This window comes from Ornithodoros turicata, chromosome 1, assembly GCF_037126465.1.
Source record: "Ornithodoros turicata isolate Travis chromosome 1, ASM3712646v1, whole genome shotgun sequence".
Taxonomy (NCBI): domain Eukaryota; kingdom Metazoa; phylum Arthropoda; class Arachnida; order Ixodida; family Argasidae; genus Ornithodoros; species Ornithodoros turicata.
The window spans coordinates 26,383,188-26,404,908 of record NC_088201.1 but is presented as its reverse complement, the minus strand read 5'-3'; the positions used below and the strand labels follow the sequence as shown (position 1 = coordinate 26,404,908).

Below are 21,721 nucleotides of genomic sequence, written 5' to 3'. Positions count from 1 at the left end.
ATAAAATAAGAATGTCAGCCATATGTCTACTATATCTGCTGAACACCTGTCGTGCAACTATCATCACTTATCAGCTATATAATTGCACATCCAGCAGTAACGGCATAAACTATTTTGAGGCTGTCAACCGCATGAAATACACCATGAATACAACCACTGACAAGTTCAAAATATTTATGTCTAACAACTCCAGCACAACTGTTGAGAAAACAATACATCGACATGTCCTTAGTAATATATACAACGCACTTTATGGAAAGGAATATGATCCAAATCATTTGCATGCTTGCGGCGGTAGTCCCATAAGAAGTAGTCCACTAGCACAGAGTTTATGCTGCCCAATACATCATCATCCTTGGCACGCCTGCTGAGCTCCTCACGGACGAGCTGCAATGTGTGGAAAATGTTATCTGTTATTGATACCTCGATAGTAAAACAACGTAGCAATGTTTTAATATGCAAACTGCTATGTACTTCACAGGCATGAAGCATTGCTCCTCGAATTTCCATTTCTTCTCGTTGTCCATTTTCCATGATTAGATCTGGGAAGAAACCGAAGCACCGTTTAATACATACCTTTGCTCGATCATTTTCTTTGAGGAGGAATAATGGCATCACTTCCACAAAAATCCATATAAAATTATCGAGTGGGCAGCTCGTGTGGATGGATATTTCGAGCATGCTGTCGAAATCATCTAGGTCCAACCCTGCAGATGGGTGTTATCTTTCACCGTGGTCCAACCAAATAAGTGTACAAGTATGAAGTTCAAATCGTGTGAAGCACGCCGAAGAATGGAGGCAAAAAAAAACAAGTTTTGCCAGTTTTAGCATCCGTGTTAAAGCAGAAAGAACTGCAGTTCTTTTGAAAGAGGCTCGCACGGTATTGAATACGACCCACTACAGCTGAACGGAATGCAAATGGAGAGAAGAAGAAGTTGAGTGCTAACACGCACAGCACAGCTCAGTTTCTCGCATAAGGACAGCAACGTGTTTGACCGGAGCAACACATGGCATTGCATTAAGCATATTATACTGCACTCTGCTGTTACCTTTGGCAAGCATTTCCTCCAGATGCTGCGAATACTGTAGTGCTCCAAAATATGCCAGAACTTGGGGTACCCTGTAGTCCGCGAATGCTGTGAGCGTTGCTATGTCATGGAAGCGGCCAAGGTTTTCCCCCTCGAAGCAGGACCATAAATCGGCAACAAGTATCTGAGCCCGTTTGTAGAATGACACTGTACATCAATGCTTACTATTAGAATGCAGGACAATAAACAGCAACCCACACAAGATTTTGCATACCTCTAAAGCCCTCAAAGACAGCCTCATCACGAAATGATGGGAAATGTTCTGCCAACAGATTGATGAGCTTCTGGCAGCTTTGACTGGACTGAGTAATGCAGTTGGTAAAGGATCCACCAAATGTCTGACGAGAAATAGAAAATTTGAAATATTTTAGTGTACTGTGCTGCTTCTCAACTGATCTTCGGCAGCACCTACCAAGGATCCAGAACCTTTGCAGAGAGTTCCATAGTGTTCCTCGATATGGTAAAGCAATTTACACAATGTTATTACCATTAAAAGTACTGGATACTTTTGATGCTATTATGACTCACATTCTACTGTTCTGCACTTATTAGTGTTTGGTTTTATGAAGTTGCTCCCCAAAGGCATCCATCACATAAAGCCAATAAGTTGAGCATGGCACTGGAATTCACCTAAGGCTACTTGCACCTTACTTGCAGGGTTTACTAATATTACGCAGGTTCTTCAACCTTGCAGGTGGCATGGTGAGGAGAGTGAAATCTATTATATTAGTGGACCATGCTAGAACTACCGTATTTATCCGCATGTAGTGCTAAGCTGCGTACAATGCAAAGTAGATTTTTTGCATTCCCATAGGAGAAATTTCACAACTGTGTGTGCTGGACAGACAAACCAAGGCACTGAAAGTGAACACCGTGAAATGATTTAAAGAAGCAAGGGAGGGATCGAAGAAAAATTGTCAGGAAGAGTTGAAATGATTACAAGCTGTATGATTCATATTTGCACAAAATGCACAACTGCAGCACGCAATCCTGCTAAGCAAGAGAGGTTTCAATCCCTCGGCTGCCAGTGGGGTGTTCGTTTATTCAACTCGCGCGACCCGCGAGTCGAAGTCGTGACGTATGAGAGTCATCGTACGTCATCAACTCCAGCGACCCATCATCTAAAGGAGACCCAAGTGGAAATTGCCGACTGCCAATCATTGGCCGGTGGTCGATTTTTGGTCGGCAAGCGACCTAGTCGGCCACTGGGGAACCGGAAAAAATGTTCCCGGAAGAAATGTCCCCGGAAGAAATGTTCCCGGAAGAAATGTTCCCGGAAGAAATGTCCCCTGAGAAACATCCATTTTTGGTACGCGTGGAATTGTTGCGAAATCCCCAGTTGCGATATTGCCGGTCTTGAAGTCCTCGGACTCAAAATAAATACTAAAATACCTAACAACTTATTAAGTGTTTTGACTTGGAAAGCTTGGGCCACTTTCATTTATGATTTCGCGTAGAGAATACACTGCAATCAATTGTCACGCTTGTTGATACAACGTGCACACTTGGCTGGGATATTCTTATTTTGTTTCTTTCTTCTTATACTAAGAGTATATCCTGCGTGAAGTCACACTGACTGGTGTGCAATCAGAACGCCGGGTTTTTGCGACAAACGTAAAGTGTCACAGAAAGGCGTACGCCTCCCAGTTTCAACAAACCAGGAGAGAAGATGTCATTCGGAATGGCTAGGAACATGTCAAGTTCTTTTTTAAAAGTGCGCGGATCGACGTGCAGGGTGATGTGTAAAAAGGAGAATAAAATGGGGGGGGGGGGGGAAGCAACAAAATTGACAGGCAAAAATGTGTTTCAATATGTCTAGCGGTGTCACGCGTTGCGTCCCAATTGAAATTGGCCGACGGCCGACTCTCGGCAGAAAGTCGGGGACCAGTTGGCAGCCAACTAAGTCGGCCAGCCAGTCATGTTCTAAAGTCTGGGCAACGTTAACTGCCAACTACGTCGGCCAATGACGTTGGGCCAACAGCCCGTGCCGACGGGACGCCACCGTAGCTTGCCGTCAGTCGGTTACCGAACTCATCTTCACGTAGTACCAAGGTAATTGGCCAATGATGTCTCTGTATGACGATTTCAATCAGTTCTCGGGAGTGCACATATTACCTAAGATTGATACAGTCACGTAGACTCTGTTGTAGTCGTTGAAACTGTCACAGAAGAGTCATATACGCCATATGAAAAAAGAGAAAGTGTCCTCTAATGTCCTCTATGTGTTGCATTGTGATAGGCAGAGCGAGTGTTTGGCAACCCGTCGGCCAGGACAGATCTGTAGCAAGAAAGCTCTGTACCAAGCTCGTTTGCCAAGCACGGCTGGGTTGGCCAGCCAAGCTCTTGCGAGGCTTGGTTCAATTTCAGTATGTTGCCTCGGGGAAAGGGAAACGCGGAATGGTGTAGCACTGCATAAGTTCAACTTTCGAGTGGCCAAGTGATTGTCTCAAACCAAAAGCAGTAAGAAACAGAGACGACATCTTCATGGTGAGCTAATACGACAAGCAATTCCTCATTTCAGTGTTGTTTGTGTACGCATCAAATTAAACTTACACACCTCACCCTTCATTTTGACTCACACGCGAGCAGGACTCTCGAATTTGTGGAGGCTCGCGAGACAAACCTATGTATAGTATCTGCTGTTCTACCTCAGGAAAGAAATGCAATTTCTTTTCTTTATACTGACCTGTTTGATTCTAGTGATCTCGGGCATATTGCGAGCTTTTACGATTCTCCACCTACGCCGCGAGACAATTGAGTGAGTTGGGTCATGCATTTTTTTGGAACGGGCCGTGGTTGGCCCATGCACAGGTGTTGTTCCATGGGCCATTCTTGGGCCCACGTTTATCCAATCAGTACCCAAGCTTGGTTCCTTATTGGCCAGACATCGGCCTACTCTGTCAGGTCGGCCCTCTACATTGGCCCGAGCTTGTGCCGGCTAAGTCGGCCCGAGTGAGGCCATTGTCAATCCCCCAACCTTGGCTTAAGCTTTTTTTGCAAGCTTGGCCCGACAACTTTTAGGTTGGAAGCAGACGTCGGCCCAGTCTTTCGCCAATATTGCTTTCGCCGCTGGGAGGTAGCGTTGTCATGCAAAATTTCTCACTGGGCCGTGATAGGGCCATATATGGGTCAGCGTTTGCCAGGTTGGCCAGAAAGGTTGGCCCTATGTTGGTGGCCAATGAATGGCCAGTCTCAGGCCATTGTCAATCCCCAAGCTCGGCCCAACCATGTTGTCTTACCTTGGGCCAAGGTTGGCTTAGTTGGCCAACTCCTCTCAGCCGACCTTGGGCCAAGCACGTTTTTTTCACTTGGGGTCTTGGGAGCCCCATGACTGTACAGGCCGCTTTATCGCAAGAAATAACGAAGTAAATGCACCAAAACTGACCCTATGGTCACCCACAGCGACCCCCTAGGCAAAGAAATGTTATGTGTGAATAGTCATTTTAAAACGTAATTGAATACGAATAAATTAAGCGACTCGTTGAATAACCTAATTGGATACATATACAGCAGATGTTGGAATATAAACATGTACGGTATGTATGCGTAAGTATAGCGCTCACTTTGTTTTATGCCCTCCATGTGCCAGCCTTACATGTGCAGCTTCGGGACTATTCAAATATATTCGGCTTAGAAGAAACATCAATTCGATTCGGAATTCGAACATTGAATTCCATATTTGATTCGGAAATGGAATAGGATATACGATTACTCACTTCGGTGCTCAAAAATCCAAGTATTCACACCGTCCTAGTAAAAAGCCAACGTCCGAAGTCAACCAGTCCACGCTTACCAAAAGTGAATGTTCCTCAGGGGACATTTTTTCCGGGAACAATGTTTCTGGAGGCATTTCTTCCGGGGACATTTCTTCCTGGACCCCGGCCACTACACCTTCGACCAACGTCGGTCGGATGTCGCTCACAGTGGTGGTTGGCAAACGACGTTGGCCCGAAAACGTTGTGCGACGTGTTGCAGGCGTACTATTGAGAGTTTGGCATAATAAAGGCGGGCCAATGACAGCCGTGCACTGCAAACAAACCCGAAAACAATGCAGCTACTACTCGAAACAAAAAAGAAAGAAATGCCGCTATTTGACGATTGGCAAAAAGTCGGATGACAGTTGGCCAACGACTCTTTCGGCCAGACAACGTTGGCGCAATGTTACATACTGATAGGAGAGCGAGGTTTGGCAAGCCGTCGGCCAGGGGGCAGATCACCCTTTATTTTGACTCACACGCGAACAGGACTCTCGAATTTGTGGAAGCTCGCAAGACAACCTATGTATAGTATTTGTTCTCCCTCAGGAAAGAAATGCAGTTGCTTTTCTTTGTGAGCTGTCTGATTGTAGTGGTCTTGGGAATTGTGAGCTTTTATGATTCTCCCTCTCTATTTTTTTGCACTTTGAAACGCCGTGCACATTGTCCATTAAGGGAAATTTTTGTGCTTTAAAACGCCGTGCTCACTGTCCGTTGTGGGAAATACGAGCAACAAACAAAGAATGATAAACCACTACCCTACGCCGCGAGACAATTGAGTATGAATATAGGCGACGCCACAGGACTGCTTTGGCCTAACTTGGCACAACGTAGGCTGGCCAATGCTTGGCAAGTCATTGGCCAGGGTACAAATCCGTATCAAGAAGCAAGCTTGTTGGCCGATAATACACCAACCAAGGCCAGGTAGGCCAGCCTAGCTATTGCCAAGGTTCACCCAATCTTTGTTTATTGCTTGGGCATAGTTGGCCCATGGTTGCTGTTAATCGGTGGGCCGCCATCCAGCCGACAAAGAGCCGGCTACCGCCCAGACTTGGTTCTATACTGGCCCTGTGTTGGCCCCATGTCTTATAGGTCGGTCTGCTACATTGGCCCAAGGTTGGCAGTATTAAGTCGGGCCGAGTAAGGCCAATGTCAATCCCCAAGCTTGGCCCAACCTTTTTATGCAAGGACGGCCCAACAACATTTAGGTCGGAAGCACACGTCGGCCCGACATTTTGCCGACGTTGTTTTTCCCCTTGTGCCCAAGTGGAGAGTGCCGACTACCGGCCATCAGCCAGTAGTCGGTTTTTGGGCTTCAAGCGACTTAGTCGGCCACTGTACCTTGGACCAACGTCGGTCTAATGTCGCTCACAGTGGTGACTGGCGAACGACGATGGGCCGAGAACGTTGTGCGACGGGTTGCGGGCGTGCTATTGAGAGTTATAAAGGTGGGCCATTGTCGGCCCGGCCCTGCACTGCAAACAAACTCGAAAACAATGCAGCTGCTACTGGAAACAAAAAAGAAAGACAAGACGCTATGTCTCTGTAGCTCTCCGAATGCAACGTATCTGAGTAAATTTCTTCCGCTTGCAAAATTATTTCTAGACGAGATGAAGGCTGCCTTCCGATCGCCCTCGGTAGCTCAGGTAGCCTGTGGCTTGCTCAGCACAAGATCGCGGGTTCGACCCCGGTTGGGGACAGTAGCAGTATGTGGGCCTTCAAGCACCCTGTGTCTGTGGTTTCGGTTGCACGCTAAAGAACCCCACGTGGTAGAAATTACCTGCAGCCCTACACTCTGGCGCGTAGCGTATCTAGCTACACAAGTGTCGTCTAACCCGCCTTACTTGTGAATCTACTTCCAGTGATTAGCGATAGCGACTCCTTTTGTGACAGCCAAAGAGTTTTTTTTTAAATTCTCGTGTAGCAATTGTATGCCTCTATGATTGACACTGAGGGAATGCAATAGCATGGCATCAGAAGCTGCACCGTACCGCACTGCTATAGGATCAGAGTACTGCATAACCATGCCCCTGGTTACAAGTGGTCCAGAGTTGGCCCATCATTGCTGTTAATTGGTGGGCCGCCATCTAGCCGACTAAGGGCCGGCTACTGTCCAGATTTGGTTCTACACTGACCCTGTGGTGGCCCGTCGTATAGGTCAGTCTGCTACATTGGCCCAAGGTTGGCAGTATTAAGTCGGGCCGAGTAAGGCCAATGTCAATCCCCAAGCTTGGCCCAACTTTTTTTGCAAGCCCGGCTCAACGATTTGTAGATCGGCGTCGGTCCGGCATTTTGCCGACGTTGTTTTTCCCCTTGGGGAGTCGTTGGGAGTCGACTCTCGAACACCTCTAGTGTTGAATCCTCGAATTTTCGAACGGGAGTCGCTGCTACAGGGGTTGACGTCACGAGCGTTGTTGCCCACCAAGAGTCGACTCTCGGCTCTCGAGTTGCTCGCTGATATGACGTCACAACACGCCGCACGGAACTGGGAGAGATCGCCGCCTCTCGCTCACTCTTGCCAACAAATTTCCACCTGAAATGCGCGCTTCTCAAAATAATTATTTTGCGTCACAGTTCCTGATAGGTAGTACGATCATATCGCAGTAAAATATATATACACAGAGTGTCCCAGCTAAATGCGAACATATTTAAAAAATATATATATATATATCACTTTTTCCGCTGCTGAAGGGCACTCTTTAGGAGGGCATTAGCAAACTTCTGAGGCAATGTCTTGATTAACTTTCAATAATTAACTTTTTAATTATAAAAGCTACGAAGTTGTCGCAATGACACCGGATACCTGATATCGGAGCCGATTTCAGAACAAAAATCGGTTCGATAGGTCGTCCGCAAAAAAAAAATCGTGAAGGAACACCATTTTTTTCTTTATTTTGTTGATTGCGCATCTTCGGAGACGCGTCTTTCCTTCACCCCCAATGTGAGAGGGTGAGGGTGATTCTAGGTGGCATAGTTTTTTTGTTAGAATTCAATTACACGTTTTCTGGGACACTTCTGTAAAGCAGTAGACAAGCATGATATGCCGGTGATGTGACTAGAGACTTTGTTGCTTCTAAATACCATATGCGGAACTATACGACTGACAACGAGCTATAAATATTTTTAATTTGCCATGAAAGATGCGGCGTAGCACTGCGGCGTAGCAGCTGCGTAGTGGAGCGGTGCGACGCCTGGTGTCAAACAACCCCCTGTACAGCGGGCAACACTGAAAATTGGTATTACACACTATTACATCGGAACTTCGTTATTTTAGTAACCATATTATTAGTTTTCCTGTTTACCTATGCATTCTTAAACCCCTGTTAACAGTTTAACCTGTTAACCCCTGTTTTTGCGAAGTAACCCAGCGCTGGCCGCTGTCTCTGGCACTGATCTCTATGTATAAAGGCTGGATCGCGCATGGGAGAGGGGCTCATGGGGGAGAGGCGTGCATTCGGGCCGCCATGTTGGAAGGCCCACTGGCGCCGGCTGCTGTCATAGGAAACAATAGGAAGCGATTTGATTTGGAATAGTTATTGCGGTTTAAACTGGCATGACATGCCCTTTAGTTTAAAGGTAATTTTAAAAAATACGGGCAGCCCCGCTTGAACTAAATGCAGAGGACAGAATGCGTTGGGCCCACCAATATGGCGGCCGGTGACCACGCTGTGGAGCACCCTATGCGCGGGTGGGGTGGTGGTGGTGGTGAAAGGGCTCGCCGTTGTCGGCCTCACAGAGGTGGGCTCACAGAGAGAGGCCTCACAGAGGTGGGCGCGATCCAGCCTATACTATAGAGATCAGTGATCTCTGGCCGCTGTTCGATGGAGGCCCTCCCTACTTCTCTGCTGCGCCTGCACGCTCCTTCTGTTCGCGGCCTCTTTCGAACAAACAAACTTTCTCTGTGAACCTCTGTGAACAAACAAGTCCCGACGCTGTCCGGCTTCTTGAACGTCTGACACATTTTTTTTCAACGGCTCAGCATTTCATTTCAATTCGCTTATCCGTTTATCCTCAGATGTGGATCGTTGTGTGGATTGCAGGGGCGGATTTTATGGTGGATTGTGGTGGATTTTTATGTCGGGCCCAGTGGTATACGCATGCAATGTGGTTGCCGCCGTATGTGTCAGGAGTACGGATTCATTTCGAATACCTAGTATACAGTGTTGCCCGTAATCTTTAACTGTAATTTTCTAATTAACTGCACGGTCTACTGGAATGAAACTTGCGCAGTTTTTGTCCTGGTGGCTTGGACTATCGACTAGCCACACTAAATGACATTTGATTGGTGATGCTTTACAGTACCTTTAAAAGCGTCATGCGTAAGGGTAGCGTTATGATGGGTTAGCTGCGTCGCCTATACGTGTCTTCGATATCATGCACGCTTTTACGCTGACGACGCAAAAGACGAATATCCGACACGCTGACGCCGAACACGTTGTCGCGGCAAGACACGAAAGCGTCTTTGCTACCGAGATCGGCTTTTCGAAAAATAATTGCAGAACGCGGAGCGCCAAGAGCGACTCCGCGAGGGCTTTTCGGCGATGCAGCATTTTCAGCGCTCGACGCAGCGGGCCTTCGACGAAGTCTGTCGGACCCTTTTTCACACCAGCATCGGGAGGGCTGTTCACAGTAGCGAAGGCAGAAAAATATTCCGGGAGCGGTTTTATTGGAAATTTATATGAGGGAGAAGATTTCACCATCGTTTTCCCTCTCCCAAATGCACTACAAAAGGTACGATTTCGGGGGGGGTCGAACCCCCCAAACCCCCCTCTTGCTACGCCAATGGCTGTTACTCACGACGTATTCCTGGACAGTAGTGTAGCTAGCAAAATGTCTTCGGAGGGGTTCTATGGGAACTTTACATGGCAGGATTTCACTTCCGTTTTCCCTTTCCCCTTTCCCAAATGATGGTCATGATGATTCGGGTTTTCCTGGTACACGGGCGACGAAGGCCATAATGCGCCAAGACAATGGTAAGGAAAGTACTGTATTTTCCGGTGTATAACGCGAACGTTATACAGTAAAAAAGTGCTCTGAAGATGTCCTGCACGTTATCAAACGGTGCGCGTTACACACGGTAATATTTTCCTACAGAGTTCCTTTTCTGGTCGGTGTCGTACAAATTCTAGCCTCTTCCAGGGTGTGCTGTGAGTTTCTCACAAATCTCTTAGGGTCAGTTGACAAAGCCGGCGAAAGGGCGCTGGACTTCATAAAACTTAATGATGCTGCTTAAGGATGTTATTGGGCAGTCAATAATCCTGAATTCATTTCAGAAGGCTGGTGTGATTGAGAAGGGACGCGAAACTAAATATGTTTCAAATAAAGCATACATGCATATATTATACGCCGCCTCGGTTTATTGTGCATAGTGGTGGCAGTACAGAAGCTTGTAGCAACATTGCGGTGCGCGCGTTATGCACCGGTGCGCGTTATACATTGAACTTTCTTCAAATTCGGCCCGTTTTTAGGGGTGCGCGTTATATACACCGGAAAATACGGTAGTAAAATCAAAAGTATAGGGATTCAGCTAAGATAAAGGTATACAATTAAAGCATCAAAGAAATGAAATAAAACTATAAAACTACAATGTCTTTAAAAGACCAATATCTTGGAAGAAGTTAAAAACCCGTTCAAACGGTAGAAGAGCCTCATCCCCCAGCAAAAGGGGGCCACAGTTCAAGGCTTCTACCCTTCGCCTTTCATCCCCTCGGCACGGTACGATAGCACCTTGGGACTGGGGGCTGGGGTCCATGGTGGCGCCACTCACCAAACACCAGTAAAAACACCAGCATATACTGATGCCCCCTGCGGGGCTTATGTGTGAGTGTGCCTGAACCCACTGTGCCCACTACGCCACTGTGACTGGAGGTCCCAGCTTCCGGTATACCTTGCCGTTGGAACTTCGCGCTCTGTGACACACGTCTTGGCAGCATTTTGCGTCACTATCGTTTCAAGTAGGACGTCGTTTCGAACACGAAGCAGCACTGGCAAATAAAGGTGAACGGAAAAAGGCGACCCTCTGTATGGTTTACGTGGTCTCGTGAGTTGTGACGCTGGGAGGAGAGGCGAAGTCGCTACTGCGACACCACTGCTGCCGATAAACACGGCACTGCAAGCTTGTTAAGGGAAAAGCCCCAGGACGAGAGCCACCGATATCTCTAACAGAGACAGTTCTTCCGGGCGAATTTACTTAATTTGCTATTGCATCAGACACGCTACTGAAAGGCTATTTAAAAGAAGACAGTTTTCTGACCTCGCAGAGACCTTTGCCACATTCCCTGATGATTCGATGACGCTCCTCTAGCAGTGGCATTGGCACACCAGAGTCTGAACGGAAGATTTTCTCAACTGCTTCACGTGAAATGTCCCGGCGAAATTCCGGGTTCAGCAATGGAGTCCCTTCCTATGTGTAAATAAATAAATTTCCTCGTTGGAGTACCATGTTCCTACACTCCATGCAGTAAAACGCGGATTTTACAACTACCCAACATTAAATCCCACGCATCTGATGTACGGATACATTCGAGTGTTCCACGGGCCATTGCACAAAGTTTCTTAATATTTCGCGGTAGTGACGGGTAAAAAAAAAAAGAAAAAAAAAAGGCTAGTCGGTTTGAGACTTCTCATTGTGCGTGAGAAAAGCATTAAATTTTTAACTGTTTAGATTACTTTTTTTTTTGCAGATTAACTGTCTCGTTATTTAAAGTATTGGTGCGACCAGAACTGTAGAGTTGTAGGGCACCATGGATGGGGGGGGGGGGGGGGATTTCTGAACGTATTATGCCGGCGCAAAATACTGAGTAGTACGGACCACAGCGCTGTTGGTTACTGTGCCAAGTGGCCCAAACTGTTGTGGCGGCCTGCCGGGAACTATCCTGGAATGATCTGGACAGTCAGGGATTAATATTCCTCTCTCGTGATAGAAAACATACAGTTACTACTCCACAGATGATGCTGAAACAACATTCCACGAAGTTTTAAAAAAAAAGTACCTGAAGAGCCCGGTTGACCGCTGCGCATAGCGACCAGTAGCCAGAGTACTTGTTTCCTTCAAATGTAACTTCATACCATTGGTCATCCTTAGACCAGAACGAGAAGTTGAGTGAATCGACTAAGAAGATCCACTCTGCTGCCCTGTTGTCTGCTACTTTTGGATGCAAATGGTGCTTCTTCCAGGAGTGGATGCTGAATGTTCCAGCTCGAAAACCGTCCTGGACCTGAGCCAACCAAGGTGGCATGAAAGGAAATAACAGAACATAGTGAAAGTGATCACATAAAAGAACACGTGTGCGAGTGCAACACACTCTTAGTTAACGTAAGGAAAGTTAAGCGATTCGGTGACAAGAGCGGGAGCTGCTACCGATACTCCGGCCAGAAGGATGTTCTTCCGAAGACCCAGAAGGTCAACAGGCTTCTATTCTGTTCAAAATATTGTCGGCTCCCAAAATGAGGCGTGTCTGTCCACATTATTCTCGAAGATTGCAGTGAGCACTGTTGCCCACAGAATACGGGGATGTTTTTTTCTTTTTTTCTATGGGGTGAGGGTCCGCTTCACTATCGTCACCCTCCATTGCAACAGCGCCGGCAACATTACGTCTGCTCTCTACAGACATTCGGGGAGAGCCTGAAGCAAGCGCATTTCACTTCATAGGACTCGACAGAATTTTGCTTGAAAACTGCTTACAAGATCTGCAACCTTGGAGATGCCTTCTTGGGAAATGGAAACATCCTTTGAAGATTCAGCGATGAGCCTGGCAGAATCTTTGGGGCCTAAAACTTCCATTACTGAAAAAAAAGGAAAGAAAGATCACATGCACCCATATCATATCATATTTTTTGTTATTAGTATTAATTTACACTCAAGATTTCCAAAAAATGAAATTTCCTGCTTGTACATTATACACATACTGTACATATTGTCTGTAAACAGCAGCTCGGATTTTCTTCAGGGATGCTTTTGCCGCTTTGGAGCATTGCCGCACACCAAGCCACAACAAGAGTGATGTACCACTGGCACCAAACTGGTGTGCACTTCCTTACGGATTCCCGCCATCCTTTCGATTCTTTCGGCATTACACTACGATCGCCAGCACCGCAAGAGGGTGACAGGGTTAAACATATCAGGTACCCTATTTTCCGGTGTATAACGCGCACCCCTAAAAACGGGCCTAATTTGAAAAAAAGTTCGATGTATAAAGCGCACCGGTGCATAACGTGCACCGCAATGTTGCTACAAACTTCTGTACTGCCACCAGTATACACAATAACCAAAGGCGGTGTATCATATATGCATATGCGTTATTTGAAACACATTTAGTCAAAGCTATTGAACTCCGATGCAACAGAGTCGGTGTCATAGAATACTTCAGTCTCTTCTCCGCTTTCGGTTTCTTCTCAATGAATCACGCCTTCTCAATCACGCTCAATCCTTCTCAGTCACGCGAGCCTCCTGAAATGCCTTTGAGAACGTGTTGTGTGTTCCTTTGTGCTCCTTGTCTCAGGTTTTTCGTCAGGATTTCGTCGTTTTACAATCTACCAGCTCGCCTGCACCCTAGCACTTTTACCGTTCTGAAATGAATTCAGGATTATTGACAGCTCAACAGCATCCTTTATCATGTCCAGTGCGCCGGTTTTGTGAACTGACCCTAAGAGGTTTGGGAGAAAGTCACAGCACACCTTGGAAGAGGCTAGAATTTGTACGTCACCGACCTGAAAAGGAGCTCTGCAAGAAAATATTTCCGTGTATAACGCGCACCTTAGATAACGCGCAGGACCTCTTCAGAGCACTTTTTTACTGTATAACGCGCGCGTTATACACAGGAAAATATGGTACTATTGGTACGACTGCATGTCTATAAGAATTGCTGTCACCCGTTTGGTTCTTCGGCCAGAACACAGAGGTTACCTTTACAGGGAAGAATTTTCGAAAACCTGGGAAGAAGTGCACCCTACAGGCATGGCGACAGAGGTACGAAATTCAATACTTCCCAGCTCAGTACTCTTCACCCATAGAAGAGTAATTCGCATAGAAATGGTACCAATTATATTAAACTGAACGTTATAGTCCTTCTCCAATAAAGGTGATAACAGTGCTGGACAAAAGTTTACGGAACACGCTCTGGCGCATTCCTTCCTCAGAGTGACACGCTTGCAGCGAATGGGACCGTACGGACTTACAGACATGGGCCTAGGTAACCCAGTCACCTGTTTGTAAGTCCGTACGGTGCCATTCGTTGCTAACGTGTCACTCAGAGGAAGGAATGCACCGGAGCACCACCACCAACCACCGAATGCGCCGGAGCGTGTTCCATAAACTTTCGTCCAGCACTGTACAAGAAATTATATGGTTAGTGTGGTGTTGTTGAAGAATACGAAGCGGGAAAGAAAGTCATGGATAGAACATAATAAGTTACGCCATAAGGATACTATACCCATTTTACATAGTTCCTTCCTCCTATATCACTACACACACATCACTACATATAGTTACTGATAGGGTCACATTCTACATCCCTGGCCAATTTTCCCTTCGTGGGTCACTGCCACTGCGTATGTGGGGGAAGAACATAATGGCGACTATGAAAGTAACTCAGTTCGTTGAAATCAGCTTCTTTACCAATGCCCGGGCAGCCGAATACGTCGTGGGAAAAAATGGAAGCAGCTGTTCTTTATCTTCTTGAGAGTTCTCACCGCCAAGGAAATTGGCAATCTTACTACATTGTTTGTGGGCAGAAGATAACGGATTTTTCATGCGCTAGAGTCGTCAACTGGGCCACTGGCAGCGACGCATAGTACGACTAACGTCTTGGACCAGGCAGCTTCTCTTGGATAAGAGATTGCGTTACCGCAGTGAACGTCTCACTACATGTCGTCTCACTACGCTGGCCATGTCACGTCGAGACTGGGAGGTACCCGGGTTCGAATCCCGGTGCCGGCTGTGCTGTTTGGGGTTTTCCTCAGACGCTTTCAGACATATGACGGCACTGTTCCCTTAGAAGTCAGCCCAGGACGCACATTCACCCAGAGCGTTAGTAGTGACGTTGCTCACCTCCGTGAAGCCGACAACGGCGACACCTTTCAGATGCACCACCACTATAGCGACGCCTAGATGTGACAACGAACACCAGAGTCCGGCACACAATTCATCATCCCAAATTTCACCAGACCACCTACGAACCACAGCGGAAGTCATCGCTGGAAGTACGGCGCCTTGTTCCTCCGCCGCGCGCCAATGCACCAGCTAGTCAGTTCTACCGGCGCCACGCGTTCGGAGGCTCCCCAGCACATCCGCTCGGCCCTCCGGGACGTTCCATAACCCCCGATCACCGTCGCCCAACTGATTTTTAATGAATGGTCTGGCGCGCGGTAGTGCACTGCGATATAAGCGGCGATGGTTTTTCCGGTAGAGTACCATTTGGTATACAGCCACTTGGGAGGTTACTCAGACAGACGTATTTGTAGGGTACAGAAGGACCAGCAGACAAGGCTGAATGCGAAGTGTTTAATGTGGCAGCCAGGCCAACAACTGAAAGAATCGATGGTACGCGCACTCGATAGAAATCATGCGCGATATACGCGTCGTGACGAAACGTCCGTGGCGGCGCTCGTCGTCCATTTCCGTCGGCTGCTACATATTCATGGAGTGGCAAAGCAGCTCAAGCGTTCCAGAAAGTTAAAAGTCCTTCGTGAGGAACTTATACTCCAGGGAAAAAGCGTATTACGCGTAGTTTTTCGTATTGTCAAACGCTTTGTAACAGGGGGAAAAGCCGAAGCTCTTTGGCTGCACGTAGTGCATGTGTTTGTAATTGCTCAAACGTCGCCATACCAGCACTGGACAACTGTTTCGGCCCTTTTGGGCCTCTTCAGCAGTGCGCAGGCAGCCGACGTTTGAGCGTGTGGCGTCAGAAGGTCACGTGGAACGTGATATCCTCCCGTCAGGGTGAGACTCACCACCGAAAGCCCAGTTCAAAGCCAGTGAAGTATATAGGGGACAAAAATAGCAGAAGCGCTTTGGCTGCACGTAGTGTGTGTGTTTGTAATTGCTCAAACGTCGCCATACAAGCACTGGACAGCTGTTTCGGCCTTGTTGAGTCTCTTCAGCAGTGCGCAGGCAGGCGATGTTTGAGCTTGTGCAGTCAGAAGGTCACGTGATATCCTCCTGTCAGGGTGAGAGACTCACCACTGAAAGACCAGTGCAAAGCCAATGAAGTATATACGGTTCAAAAATAGCCGAAGCTCTTTGGCTGCGCGTAGTGTATGTGTTTTTAAGTGCTCAAACGTCACACTACCAGCACTGGACAGCTGTTTCGGCCTTTTTGAGTCTCTTCAGCAGTGCGCAGGCAGGCGACGTTTGAGCCTGTGGCGTTAGAAGGTCACGTGGAACGTGATATCCTCCAGTCAGGGTGAGAGACTGACCACTCACAGCGCAGTGCAAAGCCTGTGAAGTATATACGGATAAAATAGCCGAAGCTCTTTGGCTGCACGTAGTGCATGTGTTTGTAATTGCTCAAACGTTGCCATACCAGCACTGGACAGCTGTTTCGGCCTTTTTGAGTCTCTTTAGCAGTGCGCAGGCATGCGACGTTTGGCTTGTATCGTCAGAAGGTCACGTGGAACGTGATATCCTCTCGTCAGGGTGAGAGACTCACCACTGAAAGCCCAGTGCAAAGCCAGTGAAGTATATACGAAAAAAATAGCCGAAGCTCTTTGGCTGCACGTAGTGTATGTGTTTTTAAGTACTCAAACGTCACCATACCAGCACTGGACAGCTGTTTCGGCCTTTTTGAGTCTCTTCAGCAGTGCGCAGGCAGGCGAAGTTTGAGCCTGTGACGTCAGAAGGTCACGTGGAACATGATCTCCTCTCGTCAGGGTGAGAGTCTCACCACTGACAGCGCAGTGCAAAGCCAGTGAAGTATATACGGAAAAAATAGCCGAAGCTCTTTGGCTGCACGTAGTGTATGTGTTTTTAAGTGCTCAAACGTCGACATACCAGCACTGGACAGCTGTTTAGGCCTTTTTGAGTCTCTTCAGCAGTGCGCAGGCAGGCGACGTTCGAGCTTGTGGCGTCAGAAGGTCACGTGGAACGTGATATCCTCCCGTCCGGGTGAGAGACTCACCACTGACAGCGCAGTGCAAAGCCAGTGAAGTATATACGAAAAAAAATAGCCGAAGTTATTTGGCTGCACGTAATGCATGTGTTTGTAGTAATTGCTCAAACGCCGCCATACCAGCCTGCCGTCAGGATGAAAGGAAAGCCGTCGAGTGGCTGGAAGAATGGAAGCATGCCATGGGTAGGCAACAACAGTAACTTGTAATTCCTGTGAGACATACCTAAGCTTTGGTGCAGTATGCCAACAGGACTCAGAAGGCTTTATATTGTTCTTGGAGGCGTTGGCCCTGGCGAAAGCGCGAGTAAACATTTTGTCATTCGTTTCATCTCTTTTACCACCTGGTAGCTACTTATTGATGACTCGATGAGTGGTCGCGTATGAATTATGACGGCAGTTGCGCCACTCGACCACAGGGAAAACTGATCAATCCGTCAACGGTAAGCAGCCGGAAAAGTTTGAGGTTGAGATTCGCGGACATCGCGAACAAAAATACTCTTCTTGCATAAAAACAGTCTTGTGTTCAAAACATTCTGACGGGAAAGTATTAAATGCACATATGCGCTATGTGCATTAAATTATGCCTTAAATGCGGATCATCTCAACGTCAAAATCAATGTGACATAATAAATATTGACTGTAAGTGGTGGTAACGTAAATACCGCACAGTCTTTCGACACATTCGGCAACGAGATGCCTACGGTATTGCCTAGAAAGGGGCAACAGTAGCGGAAAAGTAGAGGCATAATATTTACGTTACTTTTATTTGGTAGCGGCAGCTGTATCGCGTTACGTTTTCAAATCGACGCTAGTATTGCGCTACTTTTTTGTGGAGTAGCGCGGCTAGCGGTATTCTGTTACGTCGTTTTCGTAGCGGGTTCAACATTGGTTACCACTGATGCTTATAAATCTAAAGTTGATTTAGTCAAGGGAGAAGCTCAGAATTTCAAAGACTTTCGAAACATAAGAGAAAAGCAAAAGCGTGCTACAGAGACAGAGAGATTGCCGGTTGAGCCAACCGATAATCACGATAGCTCCATTCTTTACAAAGCGAGGCGGCCACGGGGTCTCGATCTCGATGGCAATCCCAACGATGAGATGTCGAGCACTGTCGGATACAAAAAAAGGTTGATCGAGACTATACAGAGCGGGCCCTGGTAGTTTCACTCGCGGGTGATGGACAGTATCAGTTATCATGTTCGCGAAACCCCGGTTGAGAACCACTGTTCTAGAGAACAAAAAGGCGCTAGGAAACTGCAAAATATTGCAATACCTGAGTAACGTAGTTACAGTTAGACATTACAGTTGCTTCAACCAAAAGCGGTATAGTTACCGTTACACCAGCTCGCGTGGCGTAGTGGTAAGGATGATTGCCTTCCACGCCGAGACTAGGAGGTGACACGGGATGTGCTTTCTGAGGTTTTCCCTAGGTATTTCGGCAGACTTTCCAGACGAATGTCGGCACAGTTCCCCCTGAAGTCGGCCCAGGACGCATCCTAACCCCCCTGTTCTACCTCCTTGCTGCTGTCCTCTCCATCTGTCCACGTCTGTAGGTTGCTCATAGGTACAGTTGCTTCGCGGCGCTAACAGGGAATTTCAAAAGTTAATTACGTTACTTTTGTGGAAAAGTAACTAGTTACAGTTACAAGTTACTTGTAACTTAGTTACTACCCAAGACTGCCACACAAGAAACTACGTGCGTCTCAACCTTGAAACAGCAGCCCCTTATTTGGTAGACGAACCAACGAGGCAGCCCCATAGAAAATAGGGGAGAGAGGGAAACTGGGGAGCTGCACAGACGGCAGAGCGACTTGCATATAGCGTATATACCGACAGTTGTATTACTCATGCCTCTCTATCATGAGATCTCACCGCATCAATGGCTAGCCTTCATATAACGTCCCATGGAATCTGCAAAATAATCGAATCCCTAAACCCCATCTAGTGCGCGTCCCTATGCCATCAACCCTTAGGTGATATGTAACATATGTAACACAACATCAATTTCAAGTAAAATCTTTTGCGTGTTCAGACAGTTGCCTTCAGGAGTCTGCATTACCCCGCGACTGGAAAGGTCATTCCAATCCACAAATCATGCAACACTCAGAACGTCAGCAACCCGTCCTATATCATTAATACAGTGAAACCCGCGTATAACGATATTAACGGTAATCGCGAATTCCATCGTTATACGGGATACATCGTTAAACGAGGGATGACTTAAATAGCGCGTCCGCGAAAAGCCGCGTGTCACCCCGCGTGTACCAAAGAAAAAGAAACAGATGCTAAAAAAAACGCGAAGCTGTGCGACATCGCACTGGCTTCGGAAAGCAGCGATCAGAACTCGTGGAGGGAACATAACAGGACAACTTCTGGCAACACTACACGTCACCATTCCTCAAGTCGGCTTCACCTAACACCTGTGTGCTTTAGGAGAAGCTCGCTTTAGAACACCGTCGCGCAACTCGCGGGTGGAAAGTACGTGCTAGGCCTTTTGAATCATCTCGCGAATTTGAGCAGCATTGGCCAAATACGGAGACAAAAAAAGCGTTACCACCTACCTCTTTCACTGACAGTATTGGAAAATGAACAGTCGCTGTCTATTTTCTTGCCTCAATTTTTATTTTGGTTTAATTTTTTTTATGTGAATTTCGGATTATACAAATTTTTTCCGCTGCCCCGTGAGATTAGTATAATCGAGATTCTACTGTTTCTTATCGCGGCGATTTTCGCCGCGTGGTTACGCGCACGGGACAGCGCCCAACATCGTTATACGAGTACTCGGAACCGCGGTCTCCATCGCTATACGCGGGTCGCTTCCCCATAGAAACAATATATATTTTGACGGTAAAATCATGAACAATCGTTTTACGAGGGATATCGTTATACGCGATATCACTATCCACGGGTTTTACTGTACATGTAAATTACTCGAACACACCATACATTCAAACCTGGTGAACTTCCTCGAAACAAACAACTTTTTCTATCATTTGCAACATGGTTTCTGAAAGAATTTGTCATGTGAGACACTATTTGTTTGCTTCGTCCACAACGTCTTTTCCCACGTGGATACTAACCTTCAGAGTGACGCCATATTTATTTGATCTTCGCAAAGCACTCGACATGGATACAAACCTTCTTTACAAACTGCTCGTTCTTAACCTGGACTACCGTCAGTTGTCATAATTGTTTCTCCCCCAGTGACCCATTACATAACGTGTACCTCAAGGATATGTTCTTGATCCTCTCGCTTTTTCACATTCTGCGTCCTGTATCGCAAGATATGCTCTCCTTCCTGACCAATCCGTTTTATACAAAGACCCAAGTTACATACATAAATGGTGCAAAACATGGCTAATGCCTTTAAACGTAAGTTAAGCAGATGTATCTTCAAGCTGCCCCCATATTTGAACTTCTGAACATATCTTTTTCTTGTAAGGTTTGTATAGAATATAACAGTGGTTCTCAACCGGGGTGGAGTGCATACCAAGTCTCGCCATCGGCCAGGCTTGGTATCCGACCGTGCTCGACAGTGTTGAAGTGGAAAATGAATACCGCGAGCTGTGCAGCGATATCACCCTCAAGCTGAAATTCCAAAAGGAGGGACTTTTTTGGTTGTCAGTCGAAAACCAATTTCCATACTTGTGTCGACGAGCAGTCAGTGTCGTCTAGACCTCTTCAACAGCCTACGCGGGCGAACTATTGTCCAGTATGGTGTACCTGAAAACGTAGTACAGAAATAGTTGTTGGAACATTAAGGGAAGACAGCCTTCTAGAAGAAAGGCAAGTACCCAACTGACTTCAATGATCGGGCTGCACACGGGACTCAGCTCAGCGATGAAGAGATGACGATATGGATGGCAGGATCACAACAGAGTAGCAGTCGTACGAGAAAACGAACCGCTATGCCCAGTGGACGTGGTGCGATGATGATGCTTGAGATGTGGCGCAGGATGTGAGAGCTTGTATCCGCGGGCGCGAATGCAGGAGATCTAATGGAGTATTCCATTGGGAGAGCAGAATTTTCCCCGCGCTGGGTGGGGTTTGAGTGCATGCTCCCGGCGGGGTCACACGGGTTTGCTTCGTCAATGGAATGCTAACAATCGTTCGAGGTACGAAGCACGCGCTGCGCATGAGTCCGTGCTTTCCCGGGTTAGCTTTGGTCTCGTGGCTCAAAAACTATTGCTCTTTCGAGCAAACGTTTTGCCCTTGCTCCGCCAATGAAACATTCAACGGCTGACACGATTCTGCCAATGGAACCGTTTTTGTCCCTTCCCGGGGCAAAAATTTGACCCAGCTCTGCCAATGGAATGCGCCATAAGAAAAGATCTTCCCGGAACAGCAGGAATGCAGAAGACGACTAGAAACAGGGTTGTTGTCGGTGCCACCAAGGAAGGTAGGTTTCAGGCGGCCGATGGAAACTACGTCGGGTCGGCCTGTAATATCGACGGTGAAATGTTTCGGCGAGCGCTGTGCGACACGAAAGGCGCCATTGTATGGAGGCTGAAGAGTTAGTTTCCCGCACACCATCGCATCTGACGAAGACATGGGAAGAGGTGGTGATTTCAGGGTGGGAGAACGGGGTACGGCACAATCACGGGACGTGGAGGGCGCTGGCGAAGACCGTGCATGAGTTCCCTGAGGCCTTCGGCATAGGAGGAAAAATCGGGAGAAGTGGCTGGTGGAGGTGGTAAAGTACTCTCCAGGAATTCTTAGGGTCGTTCCATAAACAATTTCCGCCTGCGTAGCTGATGCATTCCTTGACAGT

The 21,721-nt window shown here is 47.2% G+C and overlaps 1 protein-coding gene across 4 annotated transcripts in view; it reads right to left on the bottom strand.

The window, feature by feature from the left end:
- Positions 1 to 160: 160 nt before the first annotated feature.
- Positions 161 to 21,721, bottom strand: part of LOC135377720 (queuosine 5'-phosphate N-glycosylase/hydrolase-like) — a 142,651-nt gene continuing 121,090 nt past the window's right edge. For 3 of the 4 annotated variants that reach the window (XM_064610346.1, XM_064610345.1, XM_064610348.1), the window contains 8 exons: positions 12,528 to 12,628; positions 11,836 to 12,060; positions 11,097 to 11,246; positions 1,501 to 1,539; positions 1,303 to 1,426; positions 1,050 to 1,235; positions 475 to 542; positions 161 to 387 (listed from right to left, as the gene is read on the bottom strand). In XM_064610346.1, the coding sequence (XP_064466416.1) occupies positions 229 to 387; positions 475 to 542; positions 1,050 to 1,235; positions 1,303 to 1,426; positions 1,501 to 1,539; positions 11,097 to 11,246; positions 11,836 to 12,060; positions 12,528 to 12,628 (1,052 nt within the window). In that variant the 3' untranslated portion in view covers positions 161 to 228. The remainder of the gene's footprint in view (positions 388 to 474; positions 543 to 1,049; positions 1,236 to 1,302; positions 1,427 to 1,500; positions 1,540 to 11,096; positions 11,247 to 11,835; positions 12,061 to 12,527; positions 12,629 to 21,721) is intronic. The other variant, XM_064610347.1, reaches the window with a different exon arrangement.